Source organism: Phoenix dactylifera, unplaced genomic scaffold (assembly GCF_009389715.1).
Source record: "Phoenix dactylifera cultivar Barhee BC4 unplaced genomic scaffold, palm_55x_up_171113_PBpolish2nd_filt_p 000026F, whole genome shotgun sequence".
Lineage (NCBI taxonomy): Eukaryota > Viridiplantae > Streptophyta > Magnoliopsida > Arecales > Arecaceae > Phoenix > Phoenix dactylifera.
Genome location: NW_024067667.1, coordinates 891,657 through 911,928, shown reverse-complemented (window position 1 = coordinate 911,928; position 20,272 = coordinate 891,657). Strand labels below are relative to the sequence as shown.

Here is a 20,272-nt window from a genome sequence, read left to right as displayed (position 1 = left end):
TAGAGATACATTCACTTTACTGGGAGACAAGTCATAGAAGTTCAACAGTGCCAAACAGTAATCACCCATATCTGATGCATTAATGGTCAGGTGTATGAGTGAATTTAGGATCAATTATCCATATTTATACAAGAATTTGTTTAATTGCAAGAAGAAAAAAAGAAAAAGAAAGCAAAATTCAACTTGCTACAATCTTTACATATTAAAACTGCTTCAGATCACCAAGCCTTGCTGCACAGGATTAACCAGCGCAGATAAAGCTATGAACCACGAGGAGCATCAAATGATTTGAGTCCTCCTCAAAATTCCAGTGAAGGCCTTCATTGATGCTTTGAAGGAACCAGTTGGTGGAATCCATTTGACAAGCTGTGGACACTGGCCAAGATGTCATGCTACAGATGAGTGCATCACCAGCAGCTAACTGTTTCCTATCCTTGCCACCAAAAGATGCCCAGCCATGTACTCTGCTGTTAAAAGGTACTTGCACCCACAATATCAAATAACTCCGGAAATATCAGGGACCTGCATTTTGAGCATAAGAGAAACAGTTGCCATCGTAAAAACTACATTCTGACAAGTCAGTATAAATGAGTAGCTTGAGTAAATACTAGCAGATATCACCAAGAAATGAGTTCTGCTCTAATTTTCAGATCAATAGATTGGAGATGTGTGATATGATCACTGGTTGAGTTATCCTTGGCATCAATATGGTTGCAAACTTTTCCACTTATCAAGCATTTTAGGTTATTCAAGCTTAACTTTAATTAATTTATTGACAGCAAATTAATACATACCATTGGGTGTGTCATGATATGAGTCCAAATAAGGTAATCAGGTATAACAATAAAAGCACTGAAAGAATGCAATCATCAAAGCTAGATATCTAAATATACTAAAATTAGTAGAGTGTGCCAACTAGTAATGTTGGCAAAGTCTCGTGTACTGATACAAGAGACCTAGGTTCGATCCTGCCCCCATTCCAGATTTCTGCTGTGCTTCTACCTTACTTCCCAATACATACATACATACATATATTTGCCTCACAAGTTAGCACCACAGAGCTTTGTTAATAAAGCAGTGGACCATTTTGTAAATACCTGTCAACAAGAAATGGAGGATTAATCAAAAGTATATTTTTAGGGTATATATAGTCACAAACTACAGCATAGAGTAAATACTAAACATATACGTACACAAAAAAGTGATGTCTTGAGCAATCAGAGGAGCACTATGACAAACAGATTTGATCTTTAACATGTTGGTATTCAGGATCCTTCAGAACATATTGTACAAAATTATGTTCACCCTAGCTGCAAGTCTGACACCACCTCAGCTTTAAATCCTAAAACATTAATCAGGAGGCACAAATGGTGTTGCCCATTGTTTTCCTTTCCTCCTACGCTAGATCATCTATTGCTATAGATCCACTTCAAGAAGGAAGCAACCACCCACATAAGCAAAGAGCAGCTTACAGGCTTTACATGTCCAACCTGAAAGGACAGGAAGCAGGAATACCCTGTCAAGTTGACACATCCAGAGTTTGGAACGACCAGACGATCACCAAGATCCAGGAATCTCATTCCAAAGTATAAGGACCAACAAACCTTTCAAGCTTGAAATATGTGGCAGGTAAGGGGTAACCAATTCATGAAATGGTTTGTATTTGAAAATGAAACTGTGTTTGACCATCAACATTGCCCCATAACCTACAATGTAGCTAAAGGAGTTGATCATAACAACTGCAATCAAACCTTGTCCCTACTGTTTGAGTCAGCTGTATTTATCATTTTTTTGCCAATCATCATCTTAGGTCTTCCCCTCATATTTCCAGAACCTTCAGCATAGATCTGAGCACTACCTTCATACTAGGATTTACTAAAATCTTCATTCACAAGCCCACTAGTACCATCTTAATTGATTTTCCATTATGTTTTTATTGATTAGTGCAACTCCAACTGCTCTAAAATTCTTGCTCCACTTCCCTTCCTGGTTTGCCAAGCACCTATCTCAACATACTCATCTTTCCCATCCATATTTTGTTTCTTTATGCATCTCTTATTGCCTTACATTCTGGATCATCTTAAGCTGCATTCCTCATTGTGCTTTACAAGATTTTCCTTCAAGATATCAGGCCACGTGTTAGCTACATTAACGCAACAGAGTCACCTCTCAAGTCTCCACTTCACCTAGCTCTAGTTCTACTATTATCTTCATCTCTCTCTCTCCGTTATGTTAGATAACATTTCAATTGCTCAAGCACTCATGGAGATATACTGAAATCAGAATACAATCATATTTAATCCATGTTCATACCAGGAACTGAACAAGGGGCTGGTGACTCGCTTATCTACTATATTCTGACAGGAACTCCTCTGAAAGGCAATTTTCACTCGAGAAAAGAAATTTCCCCTCAGTCTATAAGACCTGAAAAATTAAGATTCGTATTAAAAAGTGAAGATGGAGTTTATTGGCTTAGATAGCTAAATAATATTTCAATGCAGATGCTCTTAAGATTGATAGCTTCCTCTTCAAAAAGGAGTTCATACATCCTTTATTTGACCTGTACTCTAAAATCCAAAATTCACGGGTGGAAGACAGCAGTTGAAGGCTAACTTCGTGTTTAAGTATAAACATTTAGACTCAAAGTGCAGATAGAATATATTCAAGCCAAATTGGAGTCCTTCTGCATGGGGAATAATTTTGCTGGAAACCATATAAATGTTGATGGCATGCTCTTTTGCAAGATGAGGATGAAGAAAAAGAAGAATATCGAAAAGAAAATAGATTCCAATCAAACCAAACAGATGGATGTAAGAACACAATAATATGATTTAAAAGAAATGTAAAGTAAAGACTAATATGAATTCGAGACTATTCATATTTGTATTCAAAAGATATTTCGATGAGCTACCAAATGCAAAAGAATGTAAATTCAGTTGCTAGGACACATCTCTTGATACAAGGAGGTAGAAATGCTAGCGTAGGACTTGCGTGCATGCTTAACTAGATAGCAAAATGGCATGCCCAGATGCACTTGTAAATAAATCATCCCTAAACTCTACAACAATCAGAAATGCCAGAGAGAAGAATTCTCTAGCTCTTTTTCCAGAGAAATGCAAGGATACTGATTCAACAGTAATAATCAATTGGTCTTTGACCAACCAGACTGAGATCAAATTGGATCTCCTGCTTGACCACAAACTTTTTCTTCCAGTTTCCCAAAGCCATCCAATCTTGAAAATGCTTGCAATTGGACTCCCCTCATGCTTTGGTTCCTCCGCAACTGCACTATTGCATCTCTTTCATAAAATTCACGGGCAACATGCACCGTCCTTGCTCTGCCAATGATAGATCTTTGGCTACCACTCCCACCCACCAGCACTCCATTGACAGGTTCACCATGAGTTCGAGCCATGAGCTCCATCAGATTCCTGCTTCCCCTGGTGCTTGCATCCGAGAACACCCTTCTTGCATTCCTCGAAGGATGAGATTCCTTTACTATAGAAGGCAGCTTCTTGACACCAACAGGCATCTCTTCTTCCTCCGCCTGCTCATCATCTTTAGCCCACCTCGACACCAAACTCAAATTCCGATCCAAATTCAGGCTATTCGGATTCAGCTTCAAGAGCGTCCTCTCAGTATCGACCACCGAGCAAGGATTGCCGACCGAGAGCCCATTCCAGGCTCTCAAAGGCACCGTCTTGCTCAGGACCTTGAGCTGCTCCACCACCTCCTGCATCGACGGCCGTTTCTCCTTGCACGACCTGACGCAGCTGGCGGCGAGGGATGCGAGCTGCCGCCGCGCCGCCGGGTCCTTGGGCGGGGCAATTCTGGGGTCGTAGAGCGCCAAGATCTTGCCTTTCTTCAAAAGGGGCACCGCCCATTCGACGACGGACGGCGGCGAGTGGGCGACGTCGATGGCCTTGCGGCCGCTCATGATCTCGAGGAGGAGGATGCCGAAGCTGAAAACGTCGGTCTTGGTGCTGAGGTTCTCCGGGGTGACGTAGGAGGGGTCGAGGTAGCCGAGGGTCCCCGCCGGCGGGGTGGCGCGGGCGGCGGAGAAGAGGGCGGCGGAGTCATCGCGGAGGGCGAGGCCGAAGTCGCCGAGGCGGGCGTTGAAGCGGCGGTCGATGAGGACGTTGGCAGACTTGACGTCGCGGTGGATGACGGGTGGATCGGCGGAGTGAAGGGCGAGGAGGCCCTTGGCGGTCTGGAGGGCCAGCCGGAGGCGGCGCGCCCACCCCTGCGGCCGGGGATTAGAGTGGAGGAGATCATACAGAGTCCCGTTGGGCATAAACTCCACCACCAAAAGCCGTTCCCGGCGGCTCACGGCGGCAGCAGAGGGGGAGGGGGTGAAGCCGATGAGGTTGACGAGGCGGGGGCCGCGGAGGGAGGAGAGGATCTGGATCTCGTTCTCCACCTCGTCGCGGGCGGGGGTCAGGTGGCGGCGGGAGGGGCGCTTGACGGCGACAGGTCGGCCGCCGGGGAGGACGGCCTTGTAGACGGCGCCGTGGCTGCCGCGGCCGAGGAGGGTGGCGTCGGAGAAGTGGCCGGTGGCGGACTCCAGCTCGCGGTAGGTGAAGTGGTGGATGCGCTGGCCGTGGATGGAGGACGTCCCATCGTCGGCGTCATCGCCGCCGTCTTCTTTCTGTTTGTCTTTGGACTTTCTTTGGGTCTTGTGGGTCGGCGTAGGGTTGAGGGAGGAGATGGAACGGCAGGTGATTATAGAGGACTCTGCTCGGCACGAAAGATAGCCCATAGAAACAATTCAAAGAAGAAAAAAATTTGGAGCTTAGAAAACAAGAGACAAATCTCTTGAGGTGGAGATAGAAGAATATAAAGGAAGAAGAAATAGAGAGAGACGAAGCGATCCCAAGAAGATAGTTAATAGAGGAGGCAGATGAGCGAATCAGCGGAAACACCTTTTTATCACTTTTAACGACCGTTGGGCGGTGATAAATAACAGCACAGTTGATGGGAGGTGTTAATAGAAAAATTATAGAATAATCTCAGAAAGTAATTGATGAGCTATTCTGCTATCTAAAGTGCTTAATAATAATCTTTTGGACATGGAATAATTATATAACACTACGCAAGGCATCATGGCTTGGGTGTGGGCCAGTGGGGCAGTCTTTTATTAGCTTTTTTCTTCTTTGTTCTTGCAGGGATTGAATTCCCTGCAGTCTCCTTGAAGATTTCACCATTTGTGACTTGGTGGATGAGAAAGGAAGGTTGGGATAGTTCTTTTAGGATGACAGAGGAGGGGACAAATTAGTAGCTCTCTCTCTCACCTCAAAAATAATCAGTCGTAAATTCCGAAGACAAGGGGGGAAGGCAGACATTGTGCAATTGTCCTGCCTGCTTATCTCTCTGGAATATACTCTAGGCCCATGGAAGGTTAGGACAGAAGTGATCAGTTGTCTTTTTCTGTTGAAATGGAGGTAGCTTAGGGCCTTGGAATAATGTTGATCCCTGCAAAGGGATTCCTGATGGATAATTTGATCATATTGGGTGCTTTCATTGGTGTTTTGTGCCAAAAGAATTCCTTCTAATGCCACATTAAAAAACAAACATGTGAATTTCCATTATATTCTAGCTTGCTTGGCTCTCCATCCTCTCTTTGCTTTCTGGCATATTCTACTGGGCTACCCCTTTCCACTCTGGAACTGGCTTGAAGAAATACCTAAACTCACTTCGCTACCTCTCTTATGATCTAAGTCCTCGCTCTTAGGCAAGAGCTTGAAGAGAGTGATTTTGGAAGTCAACTTCATCTTCCTAAAATTTGATTCGCTGGGAAGCACATAAAAGAAGAATATGAGCACCTTACCCCTTATTCATTTCTTCCCCCGATGCCCTTATCCTTTTCACTCAGAAAGTCCAAAGAAAAATTTGCAAAAAGATAATTCTAGAATATTTTCTATTGCTGCTGAGGAGCAGTTTACATCACAATTTATGTTATCTTGGTGTCCCCATCAACTACTAGTATGCTTATTGTGATTGCAAAGTGTTGTGATATAACCCTTTCCCTTATCAATGCCGACCATGGAAAATAAATTGCATTTAGTTAGTCCAATTCAATCACTACTAGATAACTACTAGATAAGGTTTGCCAAGATTTTTGATCCTCTTCATTTAGTTAGTCCAATTCAATCACTTACCACCAAGTATCTACTTTATTTGTGATAGGGAAATCATTAATTGCATTTCATTAGTTTGGGAGCTAGGCTAGTCCAACATCAAATCCATCTATTACATGTTATCAAGGGCAAAAAACATGATCAAGCATCATATTCTAAATCTAGGAAATTTTATAATCCATTCCAGTTATTATAGTTATATATTTATTTTGCATGCCTATCAATTTCTTGTATGGATTTTGTTAAAATATTTGCAGATGGAGAGAAAAACAAGAGAAAAAGAGAAAGAGAAAAATAATTTTATTTCTCTAATCCATCATATTTGGTACATCTCAAGGGTTATATATATCCGTGTACAGACTTTATATAAAAAAATAATAAAGACTAATATAGAATCATACTAATAAAGAAAAATATTATGGGTGATGCAAGTTGTTACATAATTTTTAAAATTATGTTAACATTCTTCCTCAAATTCAAGATGGTATTGTAGATGCCAACTTGAGTTTGAAAACTAGATCTAGAATGTATCCAAAAATTAATGTACTAGATCAAGGAATGAAGTAGTAGTATAGAGCATGATAGACTAGGAGCTAACATAACGACTCAGAAGCTGATATGGTGGTAGATCAAGAGCTGACATGGCAGTATAGAGCATGATGTGGTAGAATATGAGCTGTTATAGCAGCTTAGAAGCTGATGTAGCAAATTAGGAGTGGACATAGCAACTCAGAAGTTAATATGAGAGACTGATGTGTCAAGTTGATGTGATAATACAGAATTTGATATGGCAGAACAAAAGCTGACATAGCAGCTTGAAACTGATGCAGTAGATCAGGAAGCCAACATAGCAAACTGATATGTTTCGCATTGCTGACGTAGCTAATTGATGCGGCAAACTAATATGTCCACTAATATGGCTGACTAATATAGCAGACTGGTGTATCTATCATGTGTCTGACTGACGTGACAGACTATCATATCTGCTGATATGGCTAATTGACTTGTCTGATGATGTGGCAATTAGAAGACACATAGAAAATGACAGTTGCAGCGAGGACAAGGCTCAGAGAGAAAACAACCGAAGGTTGACAATCCTTGTGGATGGAGGCACCATAGAAAAAGAGCAAGAGACCTCGAATTAAATAGTAAAGGAGCCAGAGGCAACAAATAAAATTAGAGATGGAGAGAAAGGGGCTAAGCAACGGTGAGGAGCGATGACCAAAGATCTGAAGCTGAGAAAACAAAGTAGTGGAGAGGAGCTGTGTATCCGTTAGAAAATAAAGGATATTTGGATATTAATCTACTGAAAATAGAGGATATACAAATATACTAAGGAATATGTGATCTTTGAATATTGATTTACTGCTAAATAGAGGCTCTGCAGAAAAATAAAGGATCTGCAAATCCACCAAAAAATAAAGGATCTTCGAATGTTGATTCATCAGAAAATAGAGATCGATAAATCGACAATAGGGATCTTCAAAGCTTTTAGACATGATAACGACGACTATAGAAAGGCGGAAAAGATGGCGACAATAGATTAAGTGATCGGTACCTCTGATACCATATTAAAATATTTACAAAAGAAGAAAAAACACGAAAAGAAAAAAGATGGTTTTATTTCTCTATTCCATTGCATTTGGTACATCTCAAGGGTTATATATACTCGTGTACAGATTTTGTATAGAAAAAATAATATAGACTAATATAGAATCATGCTAATAAAAAAAAATATTATAAATAATGAAGGTTGCTATGCGATTCTAAAATTATGCTAACAGATTTGACATAATCTAGGATCCTAAAGACAGTGAAATCAAATTAAATAAGTGTTCAGCAATATTTGAATTTTTTTTATGAACATCAAAGGATGGAAAGACGTGCAAGGACAAAATTGCAAAGCTATTATTTTACATGAAGGGCACTTTCAATCATTTTCTATCAATTATTAGCATAATTATAATATTTTATATATTGAGATGTCAATTGATCTTGACTATGCCGTGACCGGCACACCTATCAAATAAAGCGAGATATAATATTAAAAAGATTCAAGTCTTGGAGGCTGAGAAATTATTGATTGCACCAAATCTACCGACTCAGCAGTAGACCAAAAATACATACAAAAATGGATAAAAAAAAAGAGAGGAAAGAAGGGAGCAGATGTATTTGTTTCGTGGTTGGATTGGTTTACTAGCTCAACGATGGATCCAGTCCAACTAAAAATTTCCCCCCCTCTCCCCCCCCCCCCCCCCCCCCCCCCCAAAAAAAAAGAAAAATCAAGAAATAGAAGGAGATAGAAGAATGACTTCCATTCTCAAAGGACCTGCTGAGTTTGTCAACTAATACCTTGAAGGATTTTCTCTTATCATTTTTAATTATTTTTATACCTTCTCCATTACATCTTCTCTACATGTATTTATTTATGGTTTAATGCATGTTAAGTATGGATTTTTGATGATCTATCAAATCCTATTTGCACTCTCATTGCACATGCTCCATCTAAATCCAACACAATCTAATGTACATTTCAGAAAAGAAAAAAAAAATAATCATGAACTGTTGCATCAGAATAAACAGTTATAGATCAAAAACAAATATTTCCCTAATATGATGTGAAGGCCATTAAAGGTACCTTGTGGATTGCAATTGGTTTTCGAATTGAAGTTATGCACAAGCTTGTGTCTAGCTTCTTATGACAGAGAGGGATGCATATGTTTGTTTCCTGCTTCGGTCAACTAAACACTCATATCCTTAGCCCACTGCATTGAATCCATGTGCGATCTTCTTTCCATGAACCCTTACTTCCCTTTTATTATCAATTGTTTATAACCTTAATCTATGCAAATATTAAACAAATGCCTGTAACCATGAGAATATCTTGGGGCTTATCCTAGTGGCCATACCCTTCTACTTAGCTGCTAGTAGTTCTGGGTTTCAATCATGGACGACACATTCAAAGTATTTCAATTTGAATCTGGGTATGTACGTACGTATGTACACTATATATATATATATATATATATATATATATATATATACAAGCCATACGAACATAATCTTTGCAAATGCTAGTTAATTCAAATTATTTAAGCCTAGGTGACTAGTAAAAATTTTGTCATGTCCAAGTCATCCTTTATGCAAGCTTATATGATAAAAAGAGAAGTTATTGGTTCAACCAAATCTATCAGCCCAGCAGTGGACTAATCCAACCATAAACAGACTGACATAGAAGGGTAACGAAGCAATACACACCGCATTTGTGCGTTTGTGGTTGGACCAGTATACCACTAAGCTGGTGGACCTGATTTAACTAAAAATTTTACTAAGCAAAGCCATGCAATGGAGGAAAAAGTAGTACAATAGAAAGCGGTCAAGATCATACAATATCAGCAAGAAAAGCCAAATTCCTTTTAAGAGGTGATTTCAACATTACTTCTTAGGATTTCTCATTTCTAACCTCTTTGATAGCAATAGTATCTGTTTGAATGGATTTGAATCCCTACTCTAGCAAGAATATCAGGACTTAAATAGACGAAGTATGTGAAGATCTGTGCGGGCATATATTAGTCTCATATCAGCTATGTCACGCCCCGAACCCAGCACCCGGGTCCGGTACGCGACCGGCCGCATGAGCCCTAGAGCAGTGCCCTAAAGATCATGCAAGGCCTATGATTAACAAAAATTCTAATAAATCCACAATTAATCTAGTAATTCAAATAGAGCAGTCCGACATGTCCAAAATAAACAAATTAGTTCATTTACAAGCTCTTCAAATGTTCATCGACATCAAAGAAGGATAAACAACTAACTAACTAATGACTCTGGTGCTCGCACTCTGCGCCCATCCCATCCAAAACTATGCATCCTGCAACTCTGGTAAAGAAAAAGAAGAAGGGGGGGTGAGCTTTACAGCCCAGTAAGAATCCCTACACATCCATACCAACACAATAATAATATGAATTCGAAAACCACGATAAATCGATGCACATTTCATGAAATCATAAACCGACTATCAAAAGGCTCAAATAATCAATATAAGTATGCACGTCAAATATCAATGAAAGTCCAACCACGCAAGAATGATATAGCATACGATAGCTCATAAATCTTCATTAATGTTTTCAATGCTTTTTCTTTCCATTCTATATTAACTTGATCCGGATCAATTATCTTTCCGACTTTGGGCCAAATCCCGGTCACGTTTCCAGCCCGTGACAGGGCAAACCAATAGTGTCACACTTAGAGCCTGTGACGGGCAAACCAACATTGTCACACTTAGAGCCTGTGACGGGCAAACCCATAATAACGAAACGGCCCAAAGTCAATGTTCATTTAATCAATTTCACATCCACACCTCCATTCCAAACCGACCGGTATTAGTGAAGGCGCAACTCTATTTCCTTAAACCTCACCAAAGACAGTGCCACGAGTCGACTCCGACCAAGGCCTCGCCCAACCCCGGACTCCGACCTGGCCTCGCCATGGGTTCAGGGACCCTCGGTATGACCCACCTACTAACCAGGCCATCGCCGTTGGCAGGCGGCAGGACATGCTGACAGTGACCCTCCCTGTGCTGCTCAGGGACCCCGCAGGTATGGCCCGCACAGCGGCCGAGTATGTCCAACATTCCCCCCCCCCAACGCGATGCCTGGGTTTCGAACTCGAGACCTCTGGCTCTGATACCAATTGTCAGGATCAAGCGTTACCATTACACCAAAACCGACCGGTGTTAGTCCATACCACCACATCCATAAATTCAATTATGCAGGTATAAGTTATACACATACAAGCATCCATCACACTACCAACCACAAGCCAACACGATCAAAATATAATTAAATATAAAACTATTTTGCTTTGTCTGGATCATAGCATATCAAACATATATAGTGCAAAAATATGTATATCATGTAGGATTGGCGTACAAGGATTCTTACAGAGATTGTAGATTGACTCAAACATGGATCCGAATCACAACCTGCGCGCTGGGATGCTGAGTCCCCTGATCAAAATCTCCTGGCACCACCGACTCTTCCTCTACAACATCAATTATAAATCACAACTAAATTATTTAATATTTAAATATTCTAAACCATAATTCACATCTACTATGGGGTCCATCACCAGGTCCCCAAACATCTCAATCTCTCCAGATCTAGGGCAGTCGGGGTGGCCCGACTCCCACTGTGTACCACCAGCCGTGGCCGCAGCCACGCCGCGACGATGATCGGTCCCGTTGAAGAGACCAAAAGAATGGATGATTCCTCTCTCTTCATGGTTGGGGGTACATCTCCCTTCCTCAAATCTTTTTGATCCAAGGGCAACAGCCATGGTGGCTGTGCCCTCTTCTTCCCCAACCCGACAACACCATTGGCCGAACCATCGCCGGCCGCCATCGTTGCAGCGGCGATGGTGACCGGCCAAGGGAAAAAGAGAAGAGGCTTTTCCTCTTCTTCTCCAAGAACCGGCAGACATCTTTCCTCCCTTCCCTCTCCTCCATCATCAACCGAAGTCCTCCCCTCTTCTTCTCCCTAAAAACCGACCCAGGGTCTCTTTCCTCCCTTCCCCCTCCTCCCACATCAACCGGAGATCCACTGGCAGTGGCTCGGCCCCCACCCGACGGCAACCCCAGTGGCCCTCGACCGCCGTCACCGTCACCGCCGGTGGCCAGCCGACACGAGAGGGAGAGGAGACAATGGATCACGAGGAAGAAGGCCTCGGATCCCCCATCCCCCATCTCAAATAAATCATAAAACTCCTCACACAGACCCGATCAACCCCGCCGCCATGAATCCCGGCCAATCCCCGGCTGCCGACGGCGACGGAATCCGGAAGAGAGGAGCCGAACAGGGGTACCCTGTTTCGAACCTTTCTTCGATGATCTCACCGGCCAAATCTTCACCCATACCACTCAAAATCCAGAACATGAAGCATAAGGAAGGAGATGTACTTACCTCAGCCCGACGAGGTGCTCCGGTGATGTTTCCGGCGAGGAACCGACGGAAGAACTTGTGAGCAACTAGCGGAGGGTTCTCACACCAAAGGAAGGAGGAGGGCTTCACCGCGGCCGGCCGGATCTCCCTCTCCGGCGCTCGATCCCCTCCGGCGAGTCGCCTCCCCCGACGACCGACCTCCCCTCACGCCGCCGCCCCACCCCCCTCTCTCTGTGTTTCCCCTTCCACGATCGTGCCTAGGGCACGATCGTATTTTATAGATGGGCCCGGCTTCTTCGGGCCGGCCCATCAAACCATTTTTTTTTTTTGTTCCGGGTATTACATACTCTCCCCCTTAAAAAAAATTTCGTCCTCGAAATTAACTTACTTAAAGTCTCAAACCTTAAAAAAAAAATATACATCCATCATATCATCCCTGAGATCTCAAATAGTCTCCCTTTCGGAGTACCTACTCACAAGATTTTGACATACAAAAATCACAGCATCTCAAAACTTGATCCTTTCTATTTACCACACGTAGTAAGTTCTTTTGATCTCCTTCAAAAGAATTCCAAACTCCCAACTTTGGATTAAAATGCCATAATTATATCCCAAAGATATTAATTTCTCTTGACTCTACATTGAGATCATAATTGGCTTGACAAAAATAGGAGAAATCTTTAGTATCAAATGCTCTTAATATTCTATAATCATTTTTCTTTTCTTTCTCCCACATCATTCCAACAAATAAGAGATCCATAGAATCAACAACATTCTCCTGAAACTAACTCAAGTATTTCACCATAATGCCTTTTAGATCAAATAGTAATGATCTTAACCAGTTTCAAAATAAGTCAAACCACCACACTTCCGCTGCACACTCTGATTTAATTCATTTAATTCTTTAAAGTCACAAAATGATTTCTGACTAAAGTATCACTTTGCATTGAGACTAAGAAACTCCAAATTTCAAATTTCCAAGTAGAACTAGAGCAAATCCTTTAGATCTTTTTATCCTCAATTTATATAGAGTATACATACCATAACTAACCCCCAATCCTTTAGTCAAGTTTAAGGTCACTACGTGATCTCCACGACCTTTTTAGAATCCAAAATATCTAGGTTTAATTTAAAGGGGGTAATTCTTGTATTCCTTTAGCAATTTAATTAGAAAATCTACATTGATTTTCCTTCCAACAGAATTTACTTCAAATTCAATAGGTTAGAACTGTTGAGCCAATACCACTATGAGTAGGAATTAACTCTATTGATCTCCAGATCTTTCTTCACCAAGATTCTTAACATCCATCAACAATGCTATATATGATAATTCATGTAAGCATCTCATGACCGAAGTCTCTACTCAATATGATATTTATTAGTGGCTTCATCAACAATGACAAAAGATCCCTGCTCAAATCTTAAATCTAGGCTCGAGTTTTAGATTAACACATCCAATAATCTCCAACAATTATAAGAAAATTCAGGAGCCCAATCCAAACATGAGAATTCAAATAATTAGAATTCTCCCATCAATATGCATACTCTATGGCCTCAAAATAATCAAATACATTCATAGGAAATAGACCTATTTGCAATATCCAACATGCCAACACCAAATATAATCCACATACATTTTCAACTTCGAAGAACATTCCTTCCAATATTATGAAATCTTCTTAGCTCACTCCAATACTATGGAAGATCTACGTACAAATCCCACTCTAATAATTAGCAGCAAAACCCAAAAGTACGATCACATCATAACCCATATCAAGTTTGAACTTCCAGGTCATTTAAATAATATCTGAATATGGTATAACCGATATGCCATTGTTGACCTTCATACAGTTATCTTAGGTCAACCCTCTTTTTTTTTTTTTAATCATGATCAAAGACAATTTATACTTTCCTTCCACACTCATCGAAAACCAAACCCGATGCATACATTTTATCACAATGCCCAGTGATCTTACAGCTTAAGCACTGAATTTAATTGTCATGTTCCAAGTGATCATAACCTTAAGCTATGATATATTTCTGTCACAATCCCTAGTGATCTTAAACATATGCTCAGATTCCAACTGGTCACATTTTCCAATAATCTTAAACCTCAAACTTTAATACCACTAAGGTCACAGTCCCTAGTGGTCTTAAATCTTAGATTACAATATCATTTCTGTTACAATCTCATGTGATCATAAACCAAGACTCTGATAGTTTTTCTATCATAATTCTCCACTAATACTCACCTGAACTTAAACCCTAGGATACCTCAACCTTAAGCTCTGATACCACTCTGTCACGCCCCGAACCCAGCACCCGGGTCCGGTACGCGACCGGCCGCATGAGCCCTAGAGCAGTGCCCTAAAGATCATGCAAGGCCTATGATTAACAAAAATTCTAATAAATCCACAATTAATCTAGTAATTCAAATAGAGCAGTCCGACATGTCCAAAATAAACAAATTAGTTCATTTACAAGCTCTTCAAATGTTCATCGACATCAAAGAAGGATAAACAACTAACTAACTAATGACTCTGGTGCTCGCACTCTGCGCCCATCCCATCCAAAACTATGCATCCTGCAACTCTGGTAAAGAAAAAGAAGAAGGGGGGGTGAGCTTTACAGCCCAGTAAGAATCCCTACACATCCATACCAACACAATAATAATATGAATTCGAAAACCACGATAAATCGATGCACATTTCATGAAATCATAAACCGACTATCAAAAGGCTCAAATAATCAATATAAGTATGCACGTCAAATATCAATGAAAGTCCAACCACGCAAGAATGATATAGCATACGATAGCTCATAAATCTTCATTAATGTTTTCAATGCTTTTTCTTTCCATTCTATATTAACTTGATCCGGATCAATTATCTTTCCGACTTTGGGCCAAATCCCGGTCACGTTTCCAGCCCGTGACAGGGCAAACCAATAGTGTCACACTTAGAGCCTGTGACGGGCAAACCAACATTGTCACACTTAGAGCCTGTGACGGGCAAACCCATAATAACGAAACGGCCCAAAGTCAATGTTCATTTAATCAATTTCACATCCACACCTCCATTCCAAACCGACCGGTATTAGTGAAGGCGCAACTCTATTTCCTTAAACCTCACCAAAGACAGTGCCACGAGTCGACTCCGACCAAGGCCTCGCCCAACCCCGGACTCCGACCTGGCCTCGCCATGGGTTCAGGGACCCTCGGTATGACCCACCTACTAACCAGGCCATCGCCGTTGGCAGGCGGCAGGACATGCTGACAGTGACCCTCCCTGTGCTGCTCAGGGACCCCGCAGGTATGGCCCGCACAGCGGCCGAGTATGTCCAACATTTCCCCCCCCCAACGCGATGCCTGGGTTTCGAACTCGAGACCTCTGGCTCTGATACCAATTGTCAGGATCAAGCGTTACCATTACACCAAAACCGACCGGTGTTAGTCCATACCACCACATCCATAAATTCAATTATGCAGGTATAAGTTATACACATACAAGCATCCATCACACTACCAACCACAAGCCAACACGATCAAAATATAATTAAATATAAAACTATTTTGCTTTGTCTGGATCATAGCATATCAAACATATATAGTGCAAAAATATGTATATCATGTAGGATTGGCGTACAAGGATTCTTACAGAGATTGTAGATTGACTCAAACATGGATCCGAATCACAACCTGCGCGCTGGGATGCTGAGTCCCCTGATCAAAATCTCCTGGCACCACCGACTCTTCCTCTACAACATCAATTATAAATCACAACTAAATTATTTAATATTTAAATATTCTAAACCATAATTCACATCTACTATGGGGTCCATCACCAGGTCCCCAAACATCTCAATCTCTCCAGATCTAGGGCAGTCGGGGTGGCCCGACTCCCACTGTGTACCACCAGCCGTGGCCGCAGCCACGCCGCGACGATGATCGGTCCCGTTGAAGAGACCAAAAGAATGGATGATTCCTCTCTCTTCATGGTTGGGGGTACATCTCCCTTCCTCAAATCTTTTTGATCCAAGGGCAACAGCCATGGTGGCTGTGCCCTCTTCTTCCCCAACCCGACAACACCATTGGCCGAACCATCGCCGGCCGCCATCGTTGCAGCGGCGATGGTGACCGGCCAAGGGAAAAAGAGAAGAGGCTTTTCCTCTTCTTCTCCAAGAACCGGCAGACATCTTTCCTCCCTTCCCTCTCCTCCATCATCAACCGAAGTCCTCCCCTCTTCTTCTCCCTAAAAACCGACCCAGGGTCTCTTTCCTCCCTTCCCCCTCCTCCCACATCAACCGGAGATCCACTGGCAGTGGCTCGGCCCCCACCCGACGGCAACCCCAGTGGCCCTCGACCGCCGTCACCGTCACCGCCGGTGGCCAGCCGACACGAGAGGGAGAGGAGACAATGGATCACGAGGAAGAAGGCCTCGGATCCCCCATCCCCCATCTCAAATAAATCATAAAACTCCTCACACAGACCCGATCAACCCCGCCGCCATGAATCCCGGCCAATCCCCGGCTGCCGACGGCGACGGAATCCGGAAGAGAGGAGCCGAACAGGGGTACCCTGTTTCGAACCTTTCTTCGATGATCTCACCGGCCAAATCTTCACCCATACCACTCAAAATCCAGAACATGAAGCATAAGGAAGGAGATGTACTTACCTCAGCCCGACGAGGTGCTCCGGTGATGTTTCCGGCGAGGAACCGACGGAAGAACTTGTGAGCAACTAGCGGAGGGTTCTCACACCAAAGGAAGGAGGAGGGCTTCACCGCGGCCGGCCGGATCTCCCTCTCCGGCGCTCGATCCCCTCCGGCGAGTCGCCTCCCCCGACGACCGACCTCCCCTCACGCCGCCGCCCCACCCCCCTCTCTCTGTGTTTCCCCTTCCACGATCGTGCCTAGGGCACGATCGTATTTTATAGATGGGCCCGGCTTCTTCGGGCCGGCCCATCAAACCATTTTTTTTTTTTGTTCCGGGTATTACAAGCTATGCATTGGATCGATTTTGGATACTTATATAAAATTAAGAAATCCAAATAATACTTTCGGGCTAGCCATTGAATTGTATAGACATCCAAACAAACTCTATTATATTGAGAAACTCTATTATATCAGATGTAATAGGTCGTCTGAGCAAAATAATAATAATAATAATAATAATTTTGCCCGTCTAGGAGCACAATTGACGTGGTGGCAGCTAAATTTGAACTCAACTTATGCCGCTAAAGCACCACTTTCTTTTTTTTTTTTTTTGCTAGATAAAGCACCACCTTTTCTCTCATAAAAAAAAGTTCCACCTTTTTTCCTCCTCTCCTTTTGGGGCTGGGCGGCGTGACTACTAATCAGCCACCACCTTTCGTTTGGTTTGTCTTTTGTGGCCTGCATGTGGAAACAATGAGTGATAAAAGAGAAGGTTAAATTAAATACTCCGAAAAAAGTTACATTGTAGGCCATGATGGTCAAAGGCTTCTGGTCAATAAAGTCTTAAGGCTGTTGGAACCTGTCGCTCGTTTTAGGCAACTGTAAATTGATTCAAATGGTAAATTTTTTCTAGTAAGCCAAACAAAATAATATTAGAGATTTTTATTTTTATAAAACTCCATGGATAATGAACTACATAACGAGATTTAATCCTTTCTTGAAAACCTCTAATCTTTTAAAATTTTGATGAAAATAATATTTAATTCTAGATCATTTGATATAATTGTTAAACATTCTACTAACTTGATATAAAATAACACTTTCAATAAAAAACTTATCTTCTACCGGTTTTCTACCCTTTTTTTTTTTTTCAAACTTCCTTCTAGACTCTTTTGAGAGAGAAATTACTGCTTGCCATGTATGCACCAGTATAGCCGTGTACACAACCAATCATAGTTATTGATTTTTATCATGATGCATCGAGATACGTACTTAATGAATGAGGCTCACAAAAATCAATAGCTATTATTGGTTAGGCATATTTATAGGATATGATATCCTAATCCTAATTCCGGCATAAACCTGATACAAAATTATGCTCGAAATAGAACTCAACAATAAAAGAAAATACTATAATTATTTTATTATAACTATAAAAATTTGGCTAAAATTTGATACCATCTCTAACGAAAAAGTTATAAAAAAATATTTGCTTACTATAGCCTTCATAGGCAAATCTGCCAACTCCTTTGATATTTAGTATGATCTAATAATTCAAAGTATTCATTGACTGCATCTTGTGCTGCATTAAAAGTGAGTTGAAAAAAATTACAAAAATCGTAGAAGAAGCATTACGCCAATTTGGCTTCGGAGCAAGCCTTATATAATCCTATCTGACCCATATTTGAAGCATATCAAAATTTCTCAATGATTCTAATAACTTCCGTAGACACTGGATGCAGCATTTTTGGATCAACTATAATGAAAAAATTATTATATGATTTGGACCTTTTTCTTTTTGGATCATACTTGCACGCTTAGACATCCCATTCTGCCAACCTCACCCTACCAAAATTCTCCTAAAGAAATCAACAAAGTTCCCAAGCCAGCTTTTTGTTTGAAATGTCCTTTCTGTGGAGTTCTGAGTGCTGTTTGACTCAGCAGGCTTACTCATTTCCTTTGGTCCCCATCTCAGGAACAGCCATTCTCTTTTTGCTGTCTCTTTTTCAAATGTTTGGCCCTCTCTCATCAAGCATGGAAACCAGTGACGTCCTTGCCTTTTTCCCTCATTTACTTCACCTTTACTTCGTTGTCTCTTGCCGTAAACCTCTTGATTCCCGGAGATGGCCCGGGCCACCCCACCATCAGAACAATCCCCATGAGAAAATGGGCCTCACTTGCATAAAAAACCAGTACGGATTTGGAGCTGCCATTTGTCCCACAAATGGGAAGGAGGACATGAGATTAAACTACTGGAGAGAAAAATGTGGAGTCCACCTTTGGGCTGGTTGATTGTCTCTATAATTTCTGCTGTCTTGCTTGCAATCATTTACCAGTAATGAACTCAAGTAACAGGAATCATCTATTAAATTAGATTAGATTCGCATTGCAGTGTTTGTTGATGATTTAGAAAAGTACTGCAGAAATTGTTTGTTAGCTTATTGTCTAAGATGACTTAAGCCTATATTCCTTCCAACAAATGACTAGTGATGTTATTTGGTTGTAGGTTGTCATTAACTTCAATTAAGTAAAGAAATTTTTTTCATTGCCAAGGCTCACAAGGCTCTTAAATTATTTCAGCTGGCTTCTCATTGCTATGAGGAGTGTGAATTCCCTGCAGTTGGTCCTCCATTGCATGGGCCAATTAGTAGACAGACAAGGGGAAGGCTACATGAGTTTGGATGGACTCAGGCTACATGGATCCAGTCACAAAGGACTAGTGTGCCAATGAGAAACAATAGTTGTTCAACAATAGTTGTAGCACTGATTTTTTGATCTGTTGCTTGGAGCTCTGTACCTTGTTTACTGTTTCTTACCACCATAATGCTATGGCTTTCTTATTACCACATCTGATGAAAAGTTCCACAAGATCTAGGCTTTGCCCAAGCTGATCTCAGCTCATTGACCTAACTCCGGCATCGACTGACTGCCGAAAAATAGGCCATAATAGAACAGCCTTGCATGAGTATCAAAAAAATATAAGCAATTAGTTAACATTTTTGATCTTATTACAACTATTTAAGCGAGTTTTAAGTATGCAGGTACGTATTACATATTGTATATTGCCCCCCAGATTGGGTTAGCACAATCCAGAATAATTGAGGGTCAAGAATCTTGACCTGGCCCGATAAACCTAAATGTTTAATTCGGCAAGAATTTTCGAGTTTGGATCCTCCATGATGCAAGTTTTGCACCATAGAATCCTTAACCAAATAGCTGCTACATCATCCATGTTGGAGACTGGTGGCTCCATTTATCCCGTGAACTTGTCCATACACTTTTTAGTGCCATACATGGCACGAGGAAAGATGAAGGAGAGTCATTTCATTTCCGAGATGGATGATGTGGTGGCTATCCACGAAGGCCGTTAAAAGACCAACATGCAGTGTTTTGCTTGATACAACACTAGATCTCAATACATCGGAAAGCATTTGGTGGACTGTTGCGATCCCTATTCCCTAATGCAAAAGGCTTGGAGGCTGGCCATGCATAGCTCCACTTGGAATTTTTTGTGTGGACTACTACATATCTTTGTTTACAACTA

The 20,272-nt window shown here is 41.6% G+C and overlaps 1 protein-coding gene and 2 long non-coding RNA genes across 7 annotated transcripts; all 3 read right to left on the bottom strand.

Annotated features, from left to right (window-relative positions):
- Positions 1–5,052, bottom strand: LOC103697866 (serine/threonine-protein kinase-like protein At3g51990). Of its 5 annotated transcripts, XR_005506937.1 has the most exons (3): positions 3,163–5,052; positions 2,314–2,424; positions 1–522 (listed from the first exon to the last, which is right to left on the bottom strand). XR_005506937.1 is itself a non-coding variant. In XM_017840765.3 (2 exons), exon 1 carries the CDS (start codon positions 4,757–4,759, stop codon positions 3,173–3,175), a length of 1,587 nt encoding a protein of 528 aa, XP_017696254.2. In that variant the 5' UTR covers positions 4,760–5,052; the 3' UTR covers positions 1–2,424; positions 3,163–3,172. The 5 variants fall into 5 exon arrangements, 2 of the variants coding, with proteins under 2 accessions (XP_017696254.2, XP_008778027.2); XR_005506935.1 differs by having other exon boundaries at positions 1–1,097; positions 1,194–5,047; XR_005506936.1 differs by having other exon boundaries at positions 1–1,097; positions 2,314–5,047.
- Positions 5,053–9,842: 4,790 nt separating this feature from the next.
- LOC120104558 lies at positions 9,843–12,393 on the bottom strand. The gene is made up of 3 exons (XR_005506934.1): positions 12,098–12,393; positions 11,081–11,180; positions 9,843–10,016 (listed from the first exon to the last, which is right to left on the bottom strand). It is a non-coding gene; the product is annotated as an uncharacterized LOC120104558 (long non-coding RNA).
- A 2,087-nt stretch (positions 12,394–14,480) lies between these two features.
- On the bottom strand, positions 14,481–16,986 carry LOC120104563. Its single transcript, XR_005506950.1, has 3 exons — positions 16,750–16,986; positions 15,733–15,832; positions 14,481–14,668 (listed from the first exon to the last, which is right to left on the bottom strand). It is a non-coding gene; the product is annotated as an uncharacterized LOC120104563 (long non-coding RNA).
- Between the last annotated feature and the right edge of the window lie 3,286 nt (positions 16,987–20,272).